At 34.9% G+C, this 18,537-nt stretch overlaps 3 protein-coding genes across 5 annotated transcripts in view; 1 reads left to right on the top strand and 2 right to left on the bottom strand.

Annotated features, from left to right (window-relative positions):
• LOC306849264 (protein kinase C zeta type-like) overlaps positions 1-5,535 on the bottom strand; it is a 111,502-nt gene extending 105,967 nt beyond the window's left edge. Inside the window, exon 1 of the mRNA XM_079384176.1 lies at positions 5,141-5,535. Within this exon, the coding sequence (XP_079240302.1) occupies positions 5,141-5,211 (71 nt within the window). The 5' untranslated portion in view covers positions 5,212-5,535. The remainder of the gene's footprint in view (positions 1-5,140) is intronic.
• Positions 5,536-8,857: 3,322 nt separating this feature from the next.
• On the top strand, positions 8,858-15,052 carry LOC306849838 (uncharacterized protein). Of its 2 annotated transcripts, none has more exons than XM_079385182.1 (7): positions 8,858-9,417; positions 9,600-9,635; positions 10,783-11,100; positions 11,184-11,525; positions 11,600-11,914; positions 13,051-13,200; positions 13,275-15,052. In XM_079385182.1, exons 1-7 carry the CDS (start codon positions 9,384-9,386, stop codon positions 13,310-13,312), a joined length of 1,233 nt encoding a protein of 410 aa, XP_079241308.1. In that variant the 5' UTR covers positions 8,858-9,383; the 3' UTR covers positions 13,313-15,052. The 2 variants fall into 2 exon arrangements, with proteins under 2 accessions (XP_079241308.1, XP_079241309.1); XM_079385183.1 differs by having other exon boundaries at positions 8,879-9,016; positions 13,275-15,019.
• Positions 14,660-17,003, bottom strand: LOC306849839 (uncharacterized protein). Of its 2 annotated transcripts, none has more exons than XM_079385185.1 (7): positions 16,866-17,003; positions 16,338-16,470; positions 15,898-15,996; positions 15,781-15,812; positions 15,674-15,699; positions 15,553-15,591; positions 14,660-15,457 (listed from the first exon to the last, which is right to left on the bottom strand). In XM_079385185.1, the coding sequence occupies exons 2-7, from the start codon at positions 16,411-16,413 to the stop codon at positions 15,244-15,246; spliced, it is 486 nt and encodes a 161-aa protein (XP_079241311.1). In that variant the 5' UTR covers positions 16,414-16,470; positions 16,866-17,003; the 3' UTR covers positions 14,660-15,243. The 2 variants fall into 2 exon arrangements, with proteins under 2 accessions (XP_079241311.1, XP_079241310.1); XM_079385184.1 differs by having other exon boundaries at positions 16,338-16,449.
• Between the last annotated feature and the right edge of the window lie 1,534 nt (positions 17,004-18,537).

The raw sequence follows: 18,537 nt of genomic DNA, 5'->3' as shown, positions 1-18,537 counted from the left end.
TAAACAGCCACAACTTTCAGTAATGACCCTCTGTGACTTACCCTCTTTGTGGAGGGAGTCAATGTCCGTCTTCTGGATCATTGCCAACTCAGCAGTCTTCCCCATTATTGTGGTTTCAAAGAACAAGAGATATCCGGAATTTATACTGTAGGGATGGTCATTTAATGAAACTCAAATGTAAATATTAAAATATTTTAAGATACTGATTTTTGAGTTTCATGAGCTGTAAGCTCTAATCATCAAAATTAAAACAAAAAAAACTTGTTTTACTTTACATGTAATGAATCTAAAATATATGAAAGTTTCACTTTTTGAAATAAGTTACAAGAAAAAATGAACTTTTTCACGATATTCAAATTTTTTTAGATGTACCTGTAATTCTTAGATTTTACTGTAACAAAAATACTATAGAATTCTAGAATTCTCTGCGTCAAAATTCCCTAACTGAACAGAGGCTCAAGGACTGTGGCAAATTCTGAAACTCTTTTTTTCAAACTAAATCTTTGGTTTCATAGTAAATAGCCACTACAGTACATGTGTGGCCTGACTCTTTTTTGTCGTAAAAAATGTTGGATGAGCAGTGCAGTTTTGGGTAACGGTTGTGGCTCATATGCACAGACTGAATCATCATGAACACACCCTGCTCATTTCTGATCGACTTAGCAGACTCAACCATAAAACCCACCTGAAATAGTACAACTAGACCCTGAGAAAGCCCACACAAGAGATGGAGCTCAGTGAATTTAAACTACGCCCTGTCTACAGAGAACAGTGTCATTAGGTTCACCACTGGATATACAGTATATTCAAATTCACACAGACCAGATTTGCATGAAGAGAAAGGCTTAGTAAGTTAAGTCTGTGTTATGTTACTGTGCTCTAAACTTAGCACTGAAAGTTTAGAATACAAACACAGAGTTCAGAGAATTTAAGACCTATTCACACTCATTGTTCTCAGCGAGTTCAGACTACATGTCTGAAGTGCACTCAGACATCTCACATAAATGCATTACATTAAAAAAGGCAATGTCACTGGTAAGATGAGAACTGTGATAACATTATAAAGTTTCACATGTGGTTTCACCTTATGCTTGTAATTTATGACCAGTGAGTATTATCTACAGTGCTGTCTGTATGGTTGCTACAGCAAATTAAATCTCTCTAAACCTCCTAAATCCTGGACTAAAGTCCAGCAGTGGAAATGGAAATAAGAAACACTTGCCAAGTTCAATTCTCTCTTGGCATGACAGGCTGCTGATGGTTCAGTAAAGTGTGTATACACACTTTTTCTGTCATTGGTCTCTGTCAAGTAAATGATTCAGTGTATTTTCGAGATATTAAACTGATGGTTTGTTTATGGTTAATTATGTGAAAGAACCATTATAATTTAGCAAAATCATAATTTAGTTTGAGGGAATTAATACGTTTATTCAGCAAAGATGCATCAAATGTGACAGTAAAGCTATTTACAATGAAATAAATGCTGTTCTGTTCTACTTTCAATTCAAAAAATCCTAAAAGAAAAATGATTGCTTTAAAAGTGTTTTTAAGACTGATAATAAGAAGTGATTCTTGAGCATCAAATCAGCATATTAGAATGATTTCTGAAGGATAATGTGACACTGAAGACGAGTAATGATGCAGGAAATTCAGCTTTGTCACAGGAAAATTGAAAAGCCTTAAATTACATTTTAAATGATATATTAAAAAAATGAAAACAGATATTGTAATAATATTTCACAACATTACTGTTTTTACTGTATTTTTGATCAAATAAATGATAATGGTGAACATATTAGACTTCTCTCAAAAACATTAAAAACATCTTATCGACCCCAAACATTAAACAGTGTTTTATTGCTTGTTCTAAAAAACTGAAAGTCCACTGAAAAGTTCCCTAAACTTGTAAAATGATTGACAAGCAGAAAGCTTTTCTGACTGGCTAAAAAAAAAAGTTCAGGCCTCTCCACTGACACTTTTGAGCTGCTTGCATCGCCTGGGGCTGTCAATGACACACCAATTTCAGTATCTGTCAGGTAACAGGGACATTTTATGCACGCATGGTAAAACAGCTTAAAGCACTTTCTACCAGCATAACAAACTTCTGTCTATTCAAAATGTATAAAGCTACAAAATGTGACCCTTCAGGTGACTAACAGGGTCAACAATGTTTAGCATCCAGCAATCCCCCCTCTGAGATGAGCTATTTAAAACAGTCTAATCTCTCTCTTGATTGCTCAACAATGAAACGTCTTGGACTGAAACCTAGAGGCCTGTGCTCATATAAACAGTGCCTGGAATCTGTGGGAAAAAAAGCCATTATTGAGGCTTATAACTTGTTGCTAGGCAACTGCCTGGCTCAGGTTGTCAGCCAGTCACCAAGATTTCTGTCCCGCCCGGTGTTAACTTCCTCCTAAATATTTTTAGAAGTGGGAATCACCAAGGCTTTCAAAACACTCCAAAAAGCCTGACCCAAATTCGGAGAGCTTCTTTACACACTCATGTAAGAGAGAAATCCACACTTCCACAGACACAGAGGAACTCTTCACTTCCTATAACAGGTTTGCTGGCATGCCATCAGGTAATTGTGCTCTTGAATCAAAGGTCTACTGTCAAAGGTCTACTGTAACATAATATGTAAAGCACATTTATGCAGTTCAAAAATGAGTTACGGTGCATTTTTCAACAGAATACTTATACAATATTCATATTTTTTTAAAGCAACCAACCGATGAGTATTAATATAATAAAAAGTGAAGAATCTATGTTCCTCATTATCTGACAACCCAAGTAAGTCATGAAGTTAAATACTACATTTCAAACAAAGAGAGTAAAATCCAATCATGCAAAGCTGATTTCATTTTTCCTCACGTAAAACAGCATATATATTACATAAACGGCCAAATACGATTGGTACGCTCTCTTCTAATTCAGTGTTAAAGTTAATATCACTACCAGTTGTCACCAAGATAAGGCTTAAAGGGATAGTTCACCAAAAAAATGAATGAGTAAATGACAGAATTTATATTTTTGGGTCATAGAATTTTCATAAATAATGAAAGAATTTTCATTTTTGAGTAAATTAAAGGGGTATTTACTCACCCTCAAGTTATTCCAAACCTGTATTTATTTCTTCCGCCTGTTGAACACAAAAGAAGATATTATGAAGAACGTTGGTAAGCAAACCATTACTGGTAGCCATTGACTTCCACAGTATTTTTTTCTAATGGCTACCAGCAACTCTTTGGTTACCAACATTCTTTGAAATATCTTCTTTTGTATTAAGCAGTATAAAGAAACTCATAAAGGTTTGGAACAACATGAGGGTGAGTAAATCAAGACAACATTATTTTCTTGTGGAACTTTCCCTTTAAGAATGCTATTACGACTTAGACACTGAGGTTTCGAAATGAATCTGTATCATTCACATTGTTGACTAAAGGGTGGGCGATATCAGCCGCTGTGTACCGAAGCTGTTCGTCTTTGAGCGATGAAGTGATTAATAAAAATGATTCACAGTGATGTATGGTTGTGTTATCTCACGCTTTCCTGACTGCTTACATCATGTCCACTTTTAGCCAAGAATGTCTAAACAAAATATAAAGCCTAGATTTTAAAGGCAGTGGAGGATTATCAAGAATTCACTTTTTAAAAAAAATATATAATGTCAGAAGCCACAGTGGGGGTCAAAACCAATCCAGTGGATTCAAGTCATGTGTGGCATTTTTGGTATTTTTATAAGAAATCCAGGAGATTATGTTTTTATGAATTATGAAAACTGAAACTTGCCTTTTATAACACTAATAAAATCCTCTTCAAAGAAGACTGCAACAGCTTATTATAATTATAATAGAACAGCAGAGTTGTGTTGAGCAACAAGTGGCAATAAAAGCACAACCTTCAGCCCACAACAATATTTCATATTTAAAGATGCACTCAGTAAGTTATTGTTGTTGTTGTTTTAAGCTGGTCAAAACATACCAGTAACTTGGTCAATTGCATGGGATGGCTATACCATATGATATCAATATGATTGCACCCATTAGCTTTAAAACAGCTTTAGAGTTTTCATACTTTTAATGATTTATTTTATTTATTTATTTTTGTCAAAAATATTGATAATTTCTTTATTCTTTATTTAAAAATAATTTGCAACATTTTATATTTAAGAGATTAAAAATATATTATGAACTGACATTTAAAAATAATTGAGTTTTTGCCAATTTCTTTCTATTGGCAAGAAAAGGCCTGGGGTGTATTCCAGAAAGCACGGTTAACTTACCTTCAGCTAAACCCTGAACTTTGGGTTGATTAACCCCAAACCTTGCTTACTCGAGGTATGTGGTTTCAAAAACGCGTCCAGGAGTAAGTTCATTCAACTCAGAGTATGTTCCTGGTTAAGACATTCTCAACAGAGCGACGAATCGACGAGTCACCGTGGAAACGGACGCTAAGAAAAAGCGTAAATATAAAATGTAATAAGTATATATAATATAATAAATTAAACATTGCCTTGTCATAGTGTTTTATAATTTATACAAATAACTGTTATATATGCCAATAAAATAAATAAAATAACCATATTAGAATAATATATTACCTTATTTATTAGCGCTTTATATATATACTGTATATAGCCTTATAGGTTATATTATATAATCTAATATATGTCACGCGTGCTCTGATAGCGTTGAAGTGAACTAACCCTGAACATAAGCTGCTCTGGAGCAGGTTATCTTCAGAAAGCAAGTTACTATGGTTACTTACATACCCCGAAAGTGACCTCCGATTTTGGAACCGAAAGTCGAGTTTATCCGCTCGCTTATCCTCAAACTTACCCGGGTATGTCACATAACCTGCTTTCTGGAATACACCCCTGGATGTTTTACGGCATGTCTGATATTGTAAACTGCATTGTTGCAAAATGCCTCAACGTCTCTAAAAGACAAAATATGCAGTTTAAAAACGATCTTACGTTGAAAAAGTATTAAAACATTCAAGGATGTAAAAGTTTGTCAGGTGTGGAAGTGTAGTGCGTTTGCAAACATGTTCTGCTGACATTAACTGCCAAACACCGGGCATATTCCGACCTTTGTCGCCACAACACAGCATTAACCTTGTTAAAGTTTACAACACTCACCCTCCGTAATGCGCCTTTACTTTCACATATTCCGAGGGCAAATCCATCATCGATCCGTTACTGACAGGCATGATAGGAGTTATCTCAAGTCTACAAACACTCTCTTGGGACGGAAATAAAACAGCCTCTAGACGATATCAGATGTAAAGTGACATCATTCCGAATAAACCGTGTGAGGGTCAATCTTGTGCGTAATGCTCCCAATGTCGCGTCACCGCTGAATGATCCATATCGCGAGCATGTTATTCAGATGCTTTCCGGTACTCGGTGTCTTTGCTATGGTTTCTCGTATAGGGGCGGAGAGACAGACAGAAGTATGGCTACTTCCAGGTCTGGATTGGCCTCGGAATCCACCTGTTGTTCGCCTGCGCTTCCGTGGGACATTCCGTGCGTGTAGCGCTGTCGCGAGGAAATTTTCCTAAGTGCACTTTATAACATGATAACAGAAGCGCGCGACAGCTTGTTTCGCGCGAGACGCGACGCGTGCTCTATTATTCCATCCGCCGTGACTTCAGCGAGGAATGTGCAGATTCTGCGGGTCCAGCGGTCTCGCTCTCGGTCTCTCTCTAGGTAGAGACTGGTGCTTATCCAATTAAACAGAAGTAGGTCGGTGACAGAAGAAACGGTTGTGCGCTGAATAATGCACGTGAATGGGCTAAAAACTACACCTGAACTCCTGCACTACTCAAGAAAGATGCAGATGTGACAATTTGTATAAAAAAATCAACCTGTTTTGGTCGACGTTAAAAGTGCATTTTGAGTATGTTTTATATTTATTGCTCAATTTTATTGTTATTAAATTATTTTAATATTATTATTTTTTTATAATATTAATTTGTGAAATGATTAATTATATTAACGAGAAATAACATTGAAGTGATTACCTGGTCCAAGGTCACAATATTTAAACTATGTGAATTTAGGATCCACTTAAAATGAGGGAAATTATTTAGAAGTTGCACGATTTGAATAGGGAACAAGAAATGAACAAGGAACAAGCAAGAGCCTGCTGAGCTTAGGTTTAATTCACAAATATATTTGCGTGACAAATATATCATTCAAAACTCTGAATCTTGTTTGACTCCCACCTTGAGTTGGGAAACTTTTTATTTTATTTTTTAATTTGTATAAATTCGTGTTTTATGTTTATGCTTTAGCTTTCTGTACAATTGATATCAGGTGCACGTTACAATAAGTTTGTTTTTGTTTGTTTGTTTATTGTATTTGTTCATTTCAAGTAGGCAATATCTTAATAGTATCTGTTGTAAAGTTGGACCTGAGCTAATACTGATAAACACTGAGCAGTTTATATTTTTATTCATTAATTTTAACAAAGATTAATAAATACTGTAACAAAATGTTGGGAGGATGAATGGACAGTTAAAGGGAAAGTAGTCTCGCGTAGCCAGACCTGGGGCCCGTTTCAACTTACTCTGAGTTTGACTTACTCTGAGATGGGAAACTCTGAGTTCTTAATAACTGCCAATAACTTAATAACTTTTATCATATCAGAGGTGAAAACTGTAAATTATTGAATTGATATTCATTTTAATGGTATCCCATGGCCACAAAAAAGGAAAAAGACAGAAAAAAGAAACAAGAACGTGGCAGCAGCTAAAAATGAAGTATAAAAACACAATTAAATCAAGGTAAAGCTTTAAACATGAAAGGTTCATGGGTGTGGGCTAAATGACTTTACAAACATTTGACATTAAATATCATTAAATGTCTATTTCAATGCGCTGCAGCTTTTTCCACATAGTCTAACACTCTTTTCACATAATTAAATATTCTCTAATCCAACCTGTTACATTTCTTAGAGTAATAAAATTAACTACTGACTTGTCGACAGCAAGCACCAGACAGATGAAGAGGAGATGGTCAAGTACTGGAAGACTTCTAAAATCCAAAAGTAAAAAAAAAAAAAAGAACTTTTGCTTTTGTATTAGGGAATAGAGATGACCAAAAAATTGTGAATAATTTGTTTATTTAACAGCTGTAGTGGTGGTTACGCCTCCATCTGGCATCCTTCCATATCATAAAGTAATCAGTTTAATTTTCAGAAGGTGTAATGGTGATGATATGCTTGTCATCAATGCATCCAAGCTTCCACACTGGAAATCCTGAAGGAAATTCGGATTATTGGGTTACTTCCAGACGTCACAGAAAGATGTTATCAAGTGAACGTCATTGATCAGATTAGCCTCATTTATACCGATTTTTACACCACTGATTTACAGTCCTGTGAAACCCCTCTATGACGAAAAAAAATTCTCAGAATGAGTGTGAGAGGGATGCACACTTTCCTTAGAATCTGCATACAGTGGACTTATAATGTGCTCTGCATCTCCGATGGTTTAAAGTGCATTTTTCTTATTTTGCAAATTATCTTCCAGTGGGGTAAGAAATTAAAAGTATTCTTGTTTCCGTTTACATTAAGATTATTTTTCTTACCCTATGGGCGGATAATTTTACTTGTTTTATGTAAAATGCACTTAAAAGAAAAATCCCCCAGGAAACAAGACTAAATATAGACCATTTTTCATATATAATGCATATTAAGAATTTTTTGATATTTATACTTGAAATAAGACAAAAATACTATTTTGCAGCGTGAATGAATGAATAAGGTATTTAAACTTCGCTAACACTATAAAAAGGGGGAGGATACCGAAATAAACTCTGGGTTTACCGAAGAAAACCTGCTCCCGACCAGGTTAGGTTCACAGAGTAAGTTACTAAGGTAACTAAGTTACCTCTCTTTCAGAAACGGGCTTGACTTACCCTGCTTTCTCGGGTTTGACAAACCTCCCATTTTGAAACGGAAAACCCAGAGTTTCCCTGATTTCGGGGTTAAAATTCAGAGTTTACACTTAACCTCTGAAACGGGCCCCAGAGGCTGAGAATAGAGGTAAAGCTGTTATTGTTGTAATTCTCATTTTATCCACTTAATGTCGCCACAAGCTTATTCAAGGTTATTCACATAAATTCTTAACCTTGAATAGTTGTCAAAACTGTTCACCAACCCTTATTATAAAATATATGTTTCTAATGTTCCAACTACTAATTAGTGATATTTTAACTGTAATTTTGATTCATAAAATTGTAGCAGATCTCATAGCTGAGCGATAGGCTATTTAGATTTATGGCGTTTTAAATTATGTCTCTGAATGAGATTTTCCACGTTTAAGCCTAAAATTGTTTTAAGGCTTGAGGCAAATCAGCGTGAACGTGTTTGTGCGCAGATCTTGCGCAACGTCGTAAAACAGTAACACATCTACAGTACATTCTCCTCATCTGAATAATGGAACGTCTGACTCATTACCGCGAATCGACTCATATGAACAGTTCATTTCAAAGAATCAGTTAAAAAGACAATTCCGTGATTCTTGTGCGTCCATCACGTATCGACACCCTGTTACATTACAATATATGCTGTTTATTACGTTTATTAATAGGAGTGGTAATGTAATTTAATGAGTCATTTGCCATGTTTCAGCTCATGAGAATGAGTTATTTAGAAACGAGATAGAATTTGCATTTACAACAATCTAACATTCATGCACATGTTGTATGAATAACAGTTTTTGATGTAAATATTAGCTGTAATTTAATAACTAAATTTAAAACCTACATACTATTAAAAGTAGTCAAATCCTCGCTTGTGAGTCGTTTCGTTCTGTTGATTCGGTTTGTTCGGAAAAGTTTTAGCGGTTCATTGAAAAGATCCGATTCAATAGAACGAGTCGTTTTCGAATCGGACGTCGCCAGTCTTTATTATCACGCTGTTTGTGGGATACCGTACGCGCGAGAAACACCAACTCACAAAGCATTACTGACTACAGATTTACTCGATTATGCTTTGTAAATACAACGGTATTTTATCTCGCTCTACGAATAACTTTCTTTACTTTAGGGCAACGTTAGTATGTTAGCCGTCCGGTTCTATAGCTATTGTGTCTAAATTGTTATGTGCTATTTGTAACTAACGTTATTAGCCTATGCTTTGAAGCATGAGTTATGATAGATAATGTATTTGTATCAATCACATGGAGGTGAACTGGAACAATTTATGCGTCGAGAAGTGCTAGTTAGCCAGCTAGCTAGCTGAGTAGACTGAAGTGCTATGCATCGACTTGCTCCTGGTCCTCCTCTCAGCTTTTAGATTGCTGACATTGACAGAGACATTTAGGTATTACATGAGCCTAAAGCCTTGGCACTTGTGTTACATGGGAAATCTACAATGTCGAGGATTCTTCTGGGCCTGGTAATGCTTGGTTAGTAAAATGTATTCCTTTCTCATTAAAAAATATAGGAGACCTGAACATTGTCAGCAGCTGCAATCGTGGTATCCGTGCACAATTGCAAATAACCAAAAAGCCTAAAAGCATGCGAAATGTTTCTGCATATTAGAATGAATATGTCAAGAGTATAACGTAACTTTTGTCTTCTTTAACAGGATGCACTGTTGCTGTTGAAGATGTTCAAGCCTTTGGTGAGTTATTGACTTTGATGTTGTCTATTACACTAACGTTAGGGGTTTTATATGTCAGGGACTCTCAAATATGATGGTGCTCTTCCTAAATTATAAAAGCAGATTATTTTCATGCATAAGTACTTATTTATACTGTGTGCAAAATAAATTAAGCATAACATTCTGAAGATAGATTTCAAATGATAATACATGCAAAATTAAATTACTATAGTAATCTCTGAAAAATATAGACTTTAGTGACCGCTAAATTTTTAGTTAAAAAAAAAAACTAAAAAGAAAAAAATTATATCTAATTCTAAAATATTAGAAAAACACTATTTGTATTATACGGAAGTTCTAAGCGGCCATGCATTATTATAATTTTTCTGTCTTGTTTTCTCGTGATCACGACATAACGAAAGTTGTTTTGTCGTTATCACGACTTAATTTTCTCTGTGTATTCGGCATGAGAAAATGCTATAGAAGCAGCATCATCGCAGCATCATGGATGGTCGTATTCGCTTTTGCTTTGATCAGGGACTCACTCAAACTGAAATAGCTCTGTCTGTCAGTGATTGACGACTTACACATAAGTGTTCGACACTTGAGAAGGAGGCTGTCGGGTCTGCAACTTTATCGTCGAAGACAATATAGCGACCCTGATTTTCTCACGATAGCTACAATTACGCCGTGAGAAAACGGTTTTTACGTTGAGATCAACAACTTTCGTTATGTCGTGATCACGAGAAAACAAGACAGAAAAATTATAATAATGCATGGCCGCTTAGAAATTCCGTAGTATTAATTTAGTGTTGTTGTTTTTTTTTTTTTGGTGGGCTTTGAAAAGCACTATTCTAAACTACTGATCAATAAAAAAAAAAAAATATATATATATATAGGATTATTTTTATTATATTTTAGTTTTAGTAATTGTTCTATCTGCTTTTTGTCATTAGTTTTGTTTTTTATATATATTTCTGTTTAGCTTTATTTCAGTATGTCAGTTTATAATCTAACTTTTACTTTTAGTAATATTATTATTTGAATGTTTTTAATTAGTTTACAGTTTTTATGTTGTTTTATATTTTATTTTCCATTTCTGGTAGTTGAAATAGTTTTACTTTCAGCTAAGGATAACAACACTGTTTCATTCCCATTATTTCCTCAGACGACCCGATCGCCAGACTTGTGAATGAAAAAGCAGGTGAGCGGTGCTCGGGCAGAGTGGAGGTGCGTTATGGGCATCAGTGGGGCACCGTGTGCCAGCGTGGTTGGGATCTGGAGGATGCCGCAGTGGTTTGTAGAGAGCTCGACTGTGGCTTCGTGTTGGACATTCCAGGCGGTGCTCGTTTCGGACGGGCCGGTGGAAAAGTGCTGTGGAGGAATGTGAAATGCTCGGGTGATGAGTTTGCCCTGGATCTGTGTGAACGCACCCTCAATGATGATGTGTGTACACACACTGAGGATGCTGGAGTGGAGTGCACAGGTACAAGAGCGTTTGAAAGATTTGTATTTATTTTACGCATCCCATGTTTGTTTGTAGTTGTTCATCATTTTTTCTCTGACCAGGAAAACTTCTAACACCCACCTTGTCAATTCAGTCTCGCTTCTACACCTATTCAGCCGGAGAGGTCGTTCACTTTAAATGCACTGCCCCATACTGGCAGTCCGTCATTGACTTCCATCTGAATAAAAGAGGTGTCATTGACTTCCATCTGTACAAAAGAGGTGTGGACACTCCGCTAGTGACCCAGAGAGCCGATCCCAGACAAATGATGGTGGATCTGACTCTGTCTGACTTAGAAATCTCCCATCAGGGCAGCTACAGCTGTCTCTACAGGATACACACCAAACTGGGAAACGCTCCCTCAGGATTTTCTCCACACAGCAACTTCATTAACATCACAGTCTGTAAGTCATATCTGCTGCTAAACTCATAATGAAGAGCTAAAAGTCTCAGACTGACCTTTATTTCTTATTCTCAGTGGAGATTCACACTCCCCAAATCTGGTACAACACGTCTCCTGAGGCCCGGCCGGGTTGGGTCATCCGGGGCCACAGTTTTAACGTCACCTGCTCCACGCAGCTTCAGTATCCAGGAGGGTCCTTTCAGCTGCGGCTCATCAGGCCCAATGGGACCGTCCGCCACTCTCTGCCGGCCCTCACTCCCTCCGTCACCTTTACCTTCTCCAATGCCCAGTCCAATAATGAGGGCTACTACTGCTGTCTCTACAAGGTCCAGACTGGAGAGCGCACATTTATCTCGAGGGAGAGTCAGCCTTTACCCATCTCTATTCGAGGTGAGTTGTGTGCTTCCAGCCCAGGTGGACTTGGGATGTTTAAAATTACATGGGCTTAAGCTTACAATGCTTTTGTGAAACACAGCCCTGTTCAGCACAAAGGGTCATCTGTAATTCAGTATAAAAGCAACAGTTCTTTTGAAGTTCGCATGAAATGAAATATTTCACATTTGTGACCCTGGTCCACAAAACCAGTCATAAGGGTCAATTTCTCGAAATTGAGAGTTATACATCACCTAAAAGCTGAATAAATAAGCTTTCCATTGATGTACGGTTTGTTTGGATAGGACAATATTTGGCCGAGATACAACTATTTAAAAATCTGGAATCTGAGGGTGCAAAAAAATCTAAATATTGAGAAAATTGCCTTTAAAGTTGTCCAAATTAAGTTTGTAGCAATGCATTTACAGTAGGAAATTTACAAAATATCTTCATGGAACATGATCTTTACTTAATATCCTAATGATATTTTTGGCATAAAAGAAAAATTTATAATTTTGTCCCATACAATGTATTTTTGGCTATTGCTACAAATATACCCCAGCGACTTAAGACTCGTTTTGTGGTCCAGGGTCACATTTTATATTGCATTTATTTACTAAATGTTTCATATTCATCAATTCATCTATGTATGTTTCTTTGATTTATTATTTTTTTTTTTTTACAATAATTACACTCGTATGGATGCTCGTTTCCTCCACAAAATAAAGTAAAAATTTTGATCTCACAAGTCAGACTATTAGATTCACAATTACTTTTTTTACAAGAACATGGATGTAATCTCAGAATTGTGGGGGGAAAAAATCTGAATTGCAAGCAATGAACTTGAGTTATGAGAAAAGTCTGAACTGTGAGATATGAACTCAAAATTATGAGAATAAAGTCACAATTACCTTTTATTTACAAAAATTAAAAACAGAATTGAAAAATGTACAATTCTAAGGGAAAAAAATCAGAATTGAGATATAAACTGAGATTAAAAAGTTGCAATTACTTTTTTAATTCCGTGGCGGGAACAAGCTTCCATACACTTGGAGGTACTTCACGATACTGAATAATCTGTGATCTGTCGCTTTTTCAGTTTTATTACAACTTTAAGGGCATTAATTTGGTTTGCTGTTTTATTGAAATCTCAGAAGTAGATCCGGTGATGAGCCCGGTGTTCATCAGTTTACTGGTGTCCAGTTTGACGTTTGTGGTGGCCACGTGTGCCATTCTGATTGTTGCCAAAGTGTACTGCAAGAGATTGAGCAAACCCCCTGAACTGGAGCGAGAGAGCAGGACCTGTGAGTAACTGTGAATTAAAAAAATATTTAATAATTTGTGTTTCTTTTACTGACAGGTTATATTTTTATTACAGGTGTTGACAACACATACATTGCTTTGACAATCAAGTAATGGGAGTTCAAAAAGAAAGTACTGCAAGTTTTTTTTGATGAGGGCTATTTTTTTCCTAATCAGGCACTACACGAGGAGTTGTGAAAAGTATATCCGTTGTGGCAACAAGCACTAAGACTTGGCACCGGACAATGAATCAGAAAGTAATGAAGGCACAATGTAAGAAACATCTGTGTGCTGATTTTTGTATGTTTTTTTGTTTCAGCAACTAGAAACTGGTCACTTGTTGATGTTTCAGTGGCCTGTCCAAACCAAAGGGAAGATGGAAGTTTGAATAACCACAGAAACCATCATTTCTTACTATCTGCCATTCTCTGTCAGTCACAGAGAAACATTTCGATTGTCATTGGTTGGAGGTTTTTCTATCAATGTTACTGGAGATGGGAGATTTTTCTTTGAAAGTAAATGCTGATATCACTAGACTTGAAGAGGTGTGACATTACAACACAAGCTGTTGCACTAACAAGGTTAAAAAGGGCTTTTTATTTTTTAGAGGTACCATGTCTGACCCATCCAGAGGTCTTCCCCATATTGTTGCAGGTAAAGACTGTAAAACTGTGAAATGGTTTTTTTTTTTTGGGGGGGGGAGGGGTCTTGTGTTTCTTTGTAGTCTTCATGGGGCTTTATAATTTAAAATGATATATTTATTGTTTTTTCTACTACAGTTCTTATAATTGGTTAATCACAGGTGGGACAGACAGCCTAAGAACAACCTCTATCGCATTAGGTCACTACAGGGATAAGAAAATGGATTGTTCATTTGTTCTCTTTGAAATGAAAGTGGGCTCTCTAAACGCATTATACACTAGATCTGATGTGATGCTTGCACAGACACATTTCTAAAACTCCGAAATACTCCCTGTATCTACAAATATAAACAATAATTAATAATAGTAATAAAAGTTGTAGTGTGGATTATAGGCATACACTAATATTTTAAGCAGCACTACTGTCTTGTGAAGCCAAGAAACCAGTTGTGAGTACTACAGTACAGTATATACACTTAATATTTGAAAAGCAAAATGTTTCTAAATGTAACCGAGTCACATATGTAGACTGAAAGATTTGAAACCCAGATAGGCTTGTTCAGTTCGCATTTATACGTTTTGTACCCATAAAAACAATAGTAAATGAGCAAAATGCTCAAATAATATTAAAAAAAAAAAAGTTGTGCGAAAACACAGCTTTCACTTCCTGTTACATCCGTGTCTTGTAATGTGGAGAGTTAATGGTTGTTGTTTTGTTGCAGTTTTTGGTACGTGTAATAAAATTTGTAGACTTATTTTGCCATTAAAAACAAAAATCACAATTTTGGCATGCAGTGTTTTTACAGTTAAAAAATCATTTGAGATGCATCTAAAAGGTTCCTTTTAATAAAACCTGTAGTTTTTGAATCACGAAACAATCAGTTATGGCGTTCATATCATTTGGCTCCAGCATATTCAAATACATACAATTCAGAGTATGACCCAAATCCAAACAATTATACTTTCAGACATAGCTTATACCTACTGTAAAATAATGAACACTAAATTCAGTAACTTTATCCTTTACAATGTTTATGTAATTCATACAAAAAAGCTTTGAAGTTTTCTTGTAGTAAAGTTGTGATATACCAAACAGTTATGAGCCCAAGAAATGACTAAAAACTGTACTGTAAAATGTATTGCAGCATTACAATGGACAATTATTGTATCTTGACCAAGGAACAAAATAAAACATCATAAAAATAATATTTTCAACAGGTGCATCCTGTAGCACCCACTTCCTTCAATTTCACAAATGAGCACCATGTCAGGCTATTACTTTAATAAAACATCACACACAAATAACCAACATTTAAGAATTTAAAACACTGCAATATGTTAAAAATCACATCTATTGTGCTGAATATTTGCTAAATGTACATTCAGTTTAATCACTAGGAAGGGCTACATCAGTCTTTTGACAGGTTCTGCTGAATCCATATTTATAAAAACCAAGTACAGAAGACCAGATACGATCAGAAACGTTAAAAACTGTAGCCAGACTGGGACCAAGCGTGTTGAACTTTTCTCTGGTGTTTTCTGGATTTGAGATTCTGGTGGCAAGTTTCTTGCGTGTGACATATCACGGTAAGGAGCTTGAGTCATATATATGTCAGGCCTTCAAAAAAAATCATGCATTTAATTAATAAAAAATAATAATTCCCCTGATGGTGACACTTTCAGTATAATTCCACACAAAAAAGGCCATCTTACTCATCTATGTAGTTTATCCCTCTATAATCTGTCCACTTTCTAATAAAACAAAAGGAGCTTGTTAATTTTAGTATTTTAGCATAACATGATTTAAACTGCTCTGATATTCAGACTGACTTACCTGTCGATCACATCATCGTATTGTTGCTAAATGAACACAAATGCAACACTTTTGATGTATTCATGGAAACAAGTCTGAAACTAGTTTTAAAGGTTCTTAGTACTCACAGGTCTGCGATGCTGAACATAGGTGACATCCTCTGGAAGGTAAAAGTGTAATCAGTTCAAATCATTGATGCAATATGACATTACAACTATAGATGCTCTTGTTTTGTGTTGAATTACCCTCCTCCCTGTACAACGTCCTGTCGGATTGAGCTTTGGTTCTTCTGGGTTTAGCCATGGCTTCTCTCAGCTTCTTCTCATAAAGGGCTCTGGTGGAATCTGTTTAAATTAATATACACAAATCATATGCAGGACAATAAAAAGAAGAAAAAACAATCCATGATTACTATAGTAAGATTACTTGAAGTAAAATAATTTAAAAAATTCAGCTAGTTACCAAAGCAACACTTGTCCTTTACATTTATTTTTAACTTGATGTACTAAAACAGCTCAAATTAAAATGAACGAAAACTATGTAGACATAAAAACATAATAAAAATGACAAAACAAGGAAACAATAAAATACAAACACTAATTAAACACACACACACACACACACATATACATATACATATATATATATATATAAAACATTCTGATTACATTGTCTATTAACTTACCGACCACAGGACCATGTTTTATTCCATAATCATCCAGCATCCATCTGATCTCCTCGTTGGATTTACTGCTCAACATGGTCTTAATTTACACTGAACGACAGCGTCTGGCTTTCTGTATGAAATATTTATTTTTCTGTGAACCCGAAAATTAAATTCATGACATAGGACACTGTGTTACTTCATCAACAGTGGCAACGAAACTTACTGAGATACATTATCCTGACAAGGAGATGTGATATTTTTACATATATCGTATATTTGAAACACTGTCTTGCTAAATATTTGCTTTATATGTACCCATTTAATCTCCTCAATATTAGCCATAGCATCTGTTGTACTGCAAATACTTCAAGTCCGTGGTATTTTAAATTTGTTTAGTAATTCAATGGTAACAAAAATATATATAATATTTTCAAATCATATATCAAAAACAGAAACGTTTTGTTTGTGCTGAACGTCTTATTCCATATGTATCTCCTAAAATATAGATGCATTTGGTTTCTGTGCAGTTATGAATAGCACACTAACCTTGTTTGCAATGCTCTGACTCGCTTTGAATATGTGACACATTAATATAATATATGCGCACATAAAACAGACATTGCGGTTGATGTGAGGAATTCGTGGCTACGCTGAAGCCGTTTCCGTTTGAGTTGTAAACAATGTGACGCACTTCCGCAACGTTCAGAATAATGCTGATATAACTGTTAGAAATAAGAAAGGAGATTCATTATAAAATGTCATTATAAAATGTGTCTATTTCTAAATATTCTGATGTTGATGAGTTGCTCTTTTTGTGCTTTTGTTGAGGAAACAGCTGCCCATTTGTTTTTGTTTTGATTGTGGTGTTACCAAAAAATTAAGGGTTGACTTAAGCACCTGTTTCTAATCTTACAAATGTAACCATACCTTTGTCTTCAAAGATGTTATTTTTTATTATGAAAACTCCAAAGCTTTTATCTGCTGAATATGTTGTTAATTTTCTTATACTGAATGCAAAATGGCTTAAATCACATTTGTCTTTCCCCCTTTTTCTTGTTGAATTGGACTCTCGTTTCATCTCTTAGACTTACAAATAACAAAAAGAGTGCCAAAGGTTTTATGTATTATGACAACTTTTCTAAAATTATGTAATTTTATTTTTGTATAATAATTTGACGCACACAAATCCAGAATATTTGATTTCTGTTCTTGTTTTTATGATTGCTCTTTGTTGGAATATATTCATGTCTCGCTTCCCTGTTTTTGTATGTTTCTACAAGTTTTGCAATAAAAAAAATAATAATAAAATTAAAACGTCGTGAATTTATGTATTTATTTGTGATGAACCTTGATTCCTTAATTCATTCATATGTATATTTAACATTATTTTTTATTTTATTTTATTCATGCATAATAGCCTAAACTTTGTAAAATGTGACCCTCATGTGACCCTGAATAAATAAGCTTTCCACTGATGTATGGTTAGTTAGGATAGAGCTATATTTGGCCGAGATACAAATATTTGAAAATCTGGAATCTGAGGGTGCAAAAAAAAAAAAAAAAAAAAAAGAAGAATTCAAAAGATTGAGAAAATCGCCTTTAAAGTTGTCCAAATTAAGTGCAATGCATATTACTAATCAAGTTTAGTACATTTAGTAAAGTAAATTTACAAAATATCTTCATGGAACATGATCTTTATTTAATATCCTAAAGATTTTCGGCATACAAGAAAAATCAATAATTTTGACCCATACAGTGTTGTTAGCTGTTGCTACAAATATACCTGTGCTAGTAAGACTGGTTTTGTAGTCCACGGTCATAAATGTGTTACCCAGTAGCCTATATACTGTGAATGAACATTTTTATGATTATCGTTTTTGATAGTACACATATAATTCAAATGAACAAAATAAAGATCATTAAAAATAAAAATTAGAAAAGTGTAAATAAGATTACTCATTGGTAATTAGTTTCTCAGGATTATCAACCACAAGCCCTTAGATTTTTAATTTCTAAATAGCTTTCATTTTATTTATATATTTGTTTGTTTCGTTTTATTTATGCATAATTCTTTGTAAAATGTTACCTATTAGCCTATATACTGTGAATAAACATTTCTCTGACTATCGTTTATGTTAGTATACATACAATTTAAATCAAATAAAGTTAAATAAAAATTAAATATAAATAACTCATTAGTTTCTCAGGATTATGAACC

Source organism: Barbus barbus (assembly GCF_936440315.1).
Source record: "Barbus barbus genome assembly, chromosome: 29".
Taxonomy (NCBI): domain Eukaryota; kingdom Metazoa; phylum Chordata; class Actinopteri; order Cypriniformes; family Cyprinidae; genus Barbus; species Barbus barbus.
This window is presented reverse-complemented; position numbering and strand designations above follow the sequence as displayed.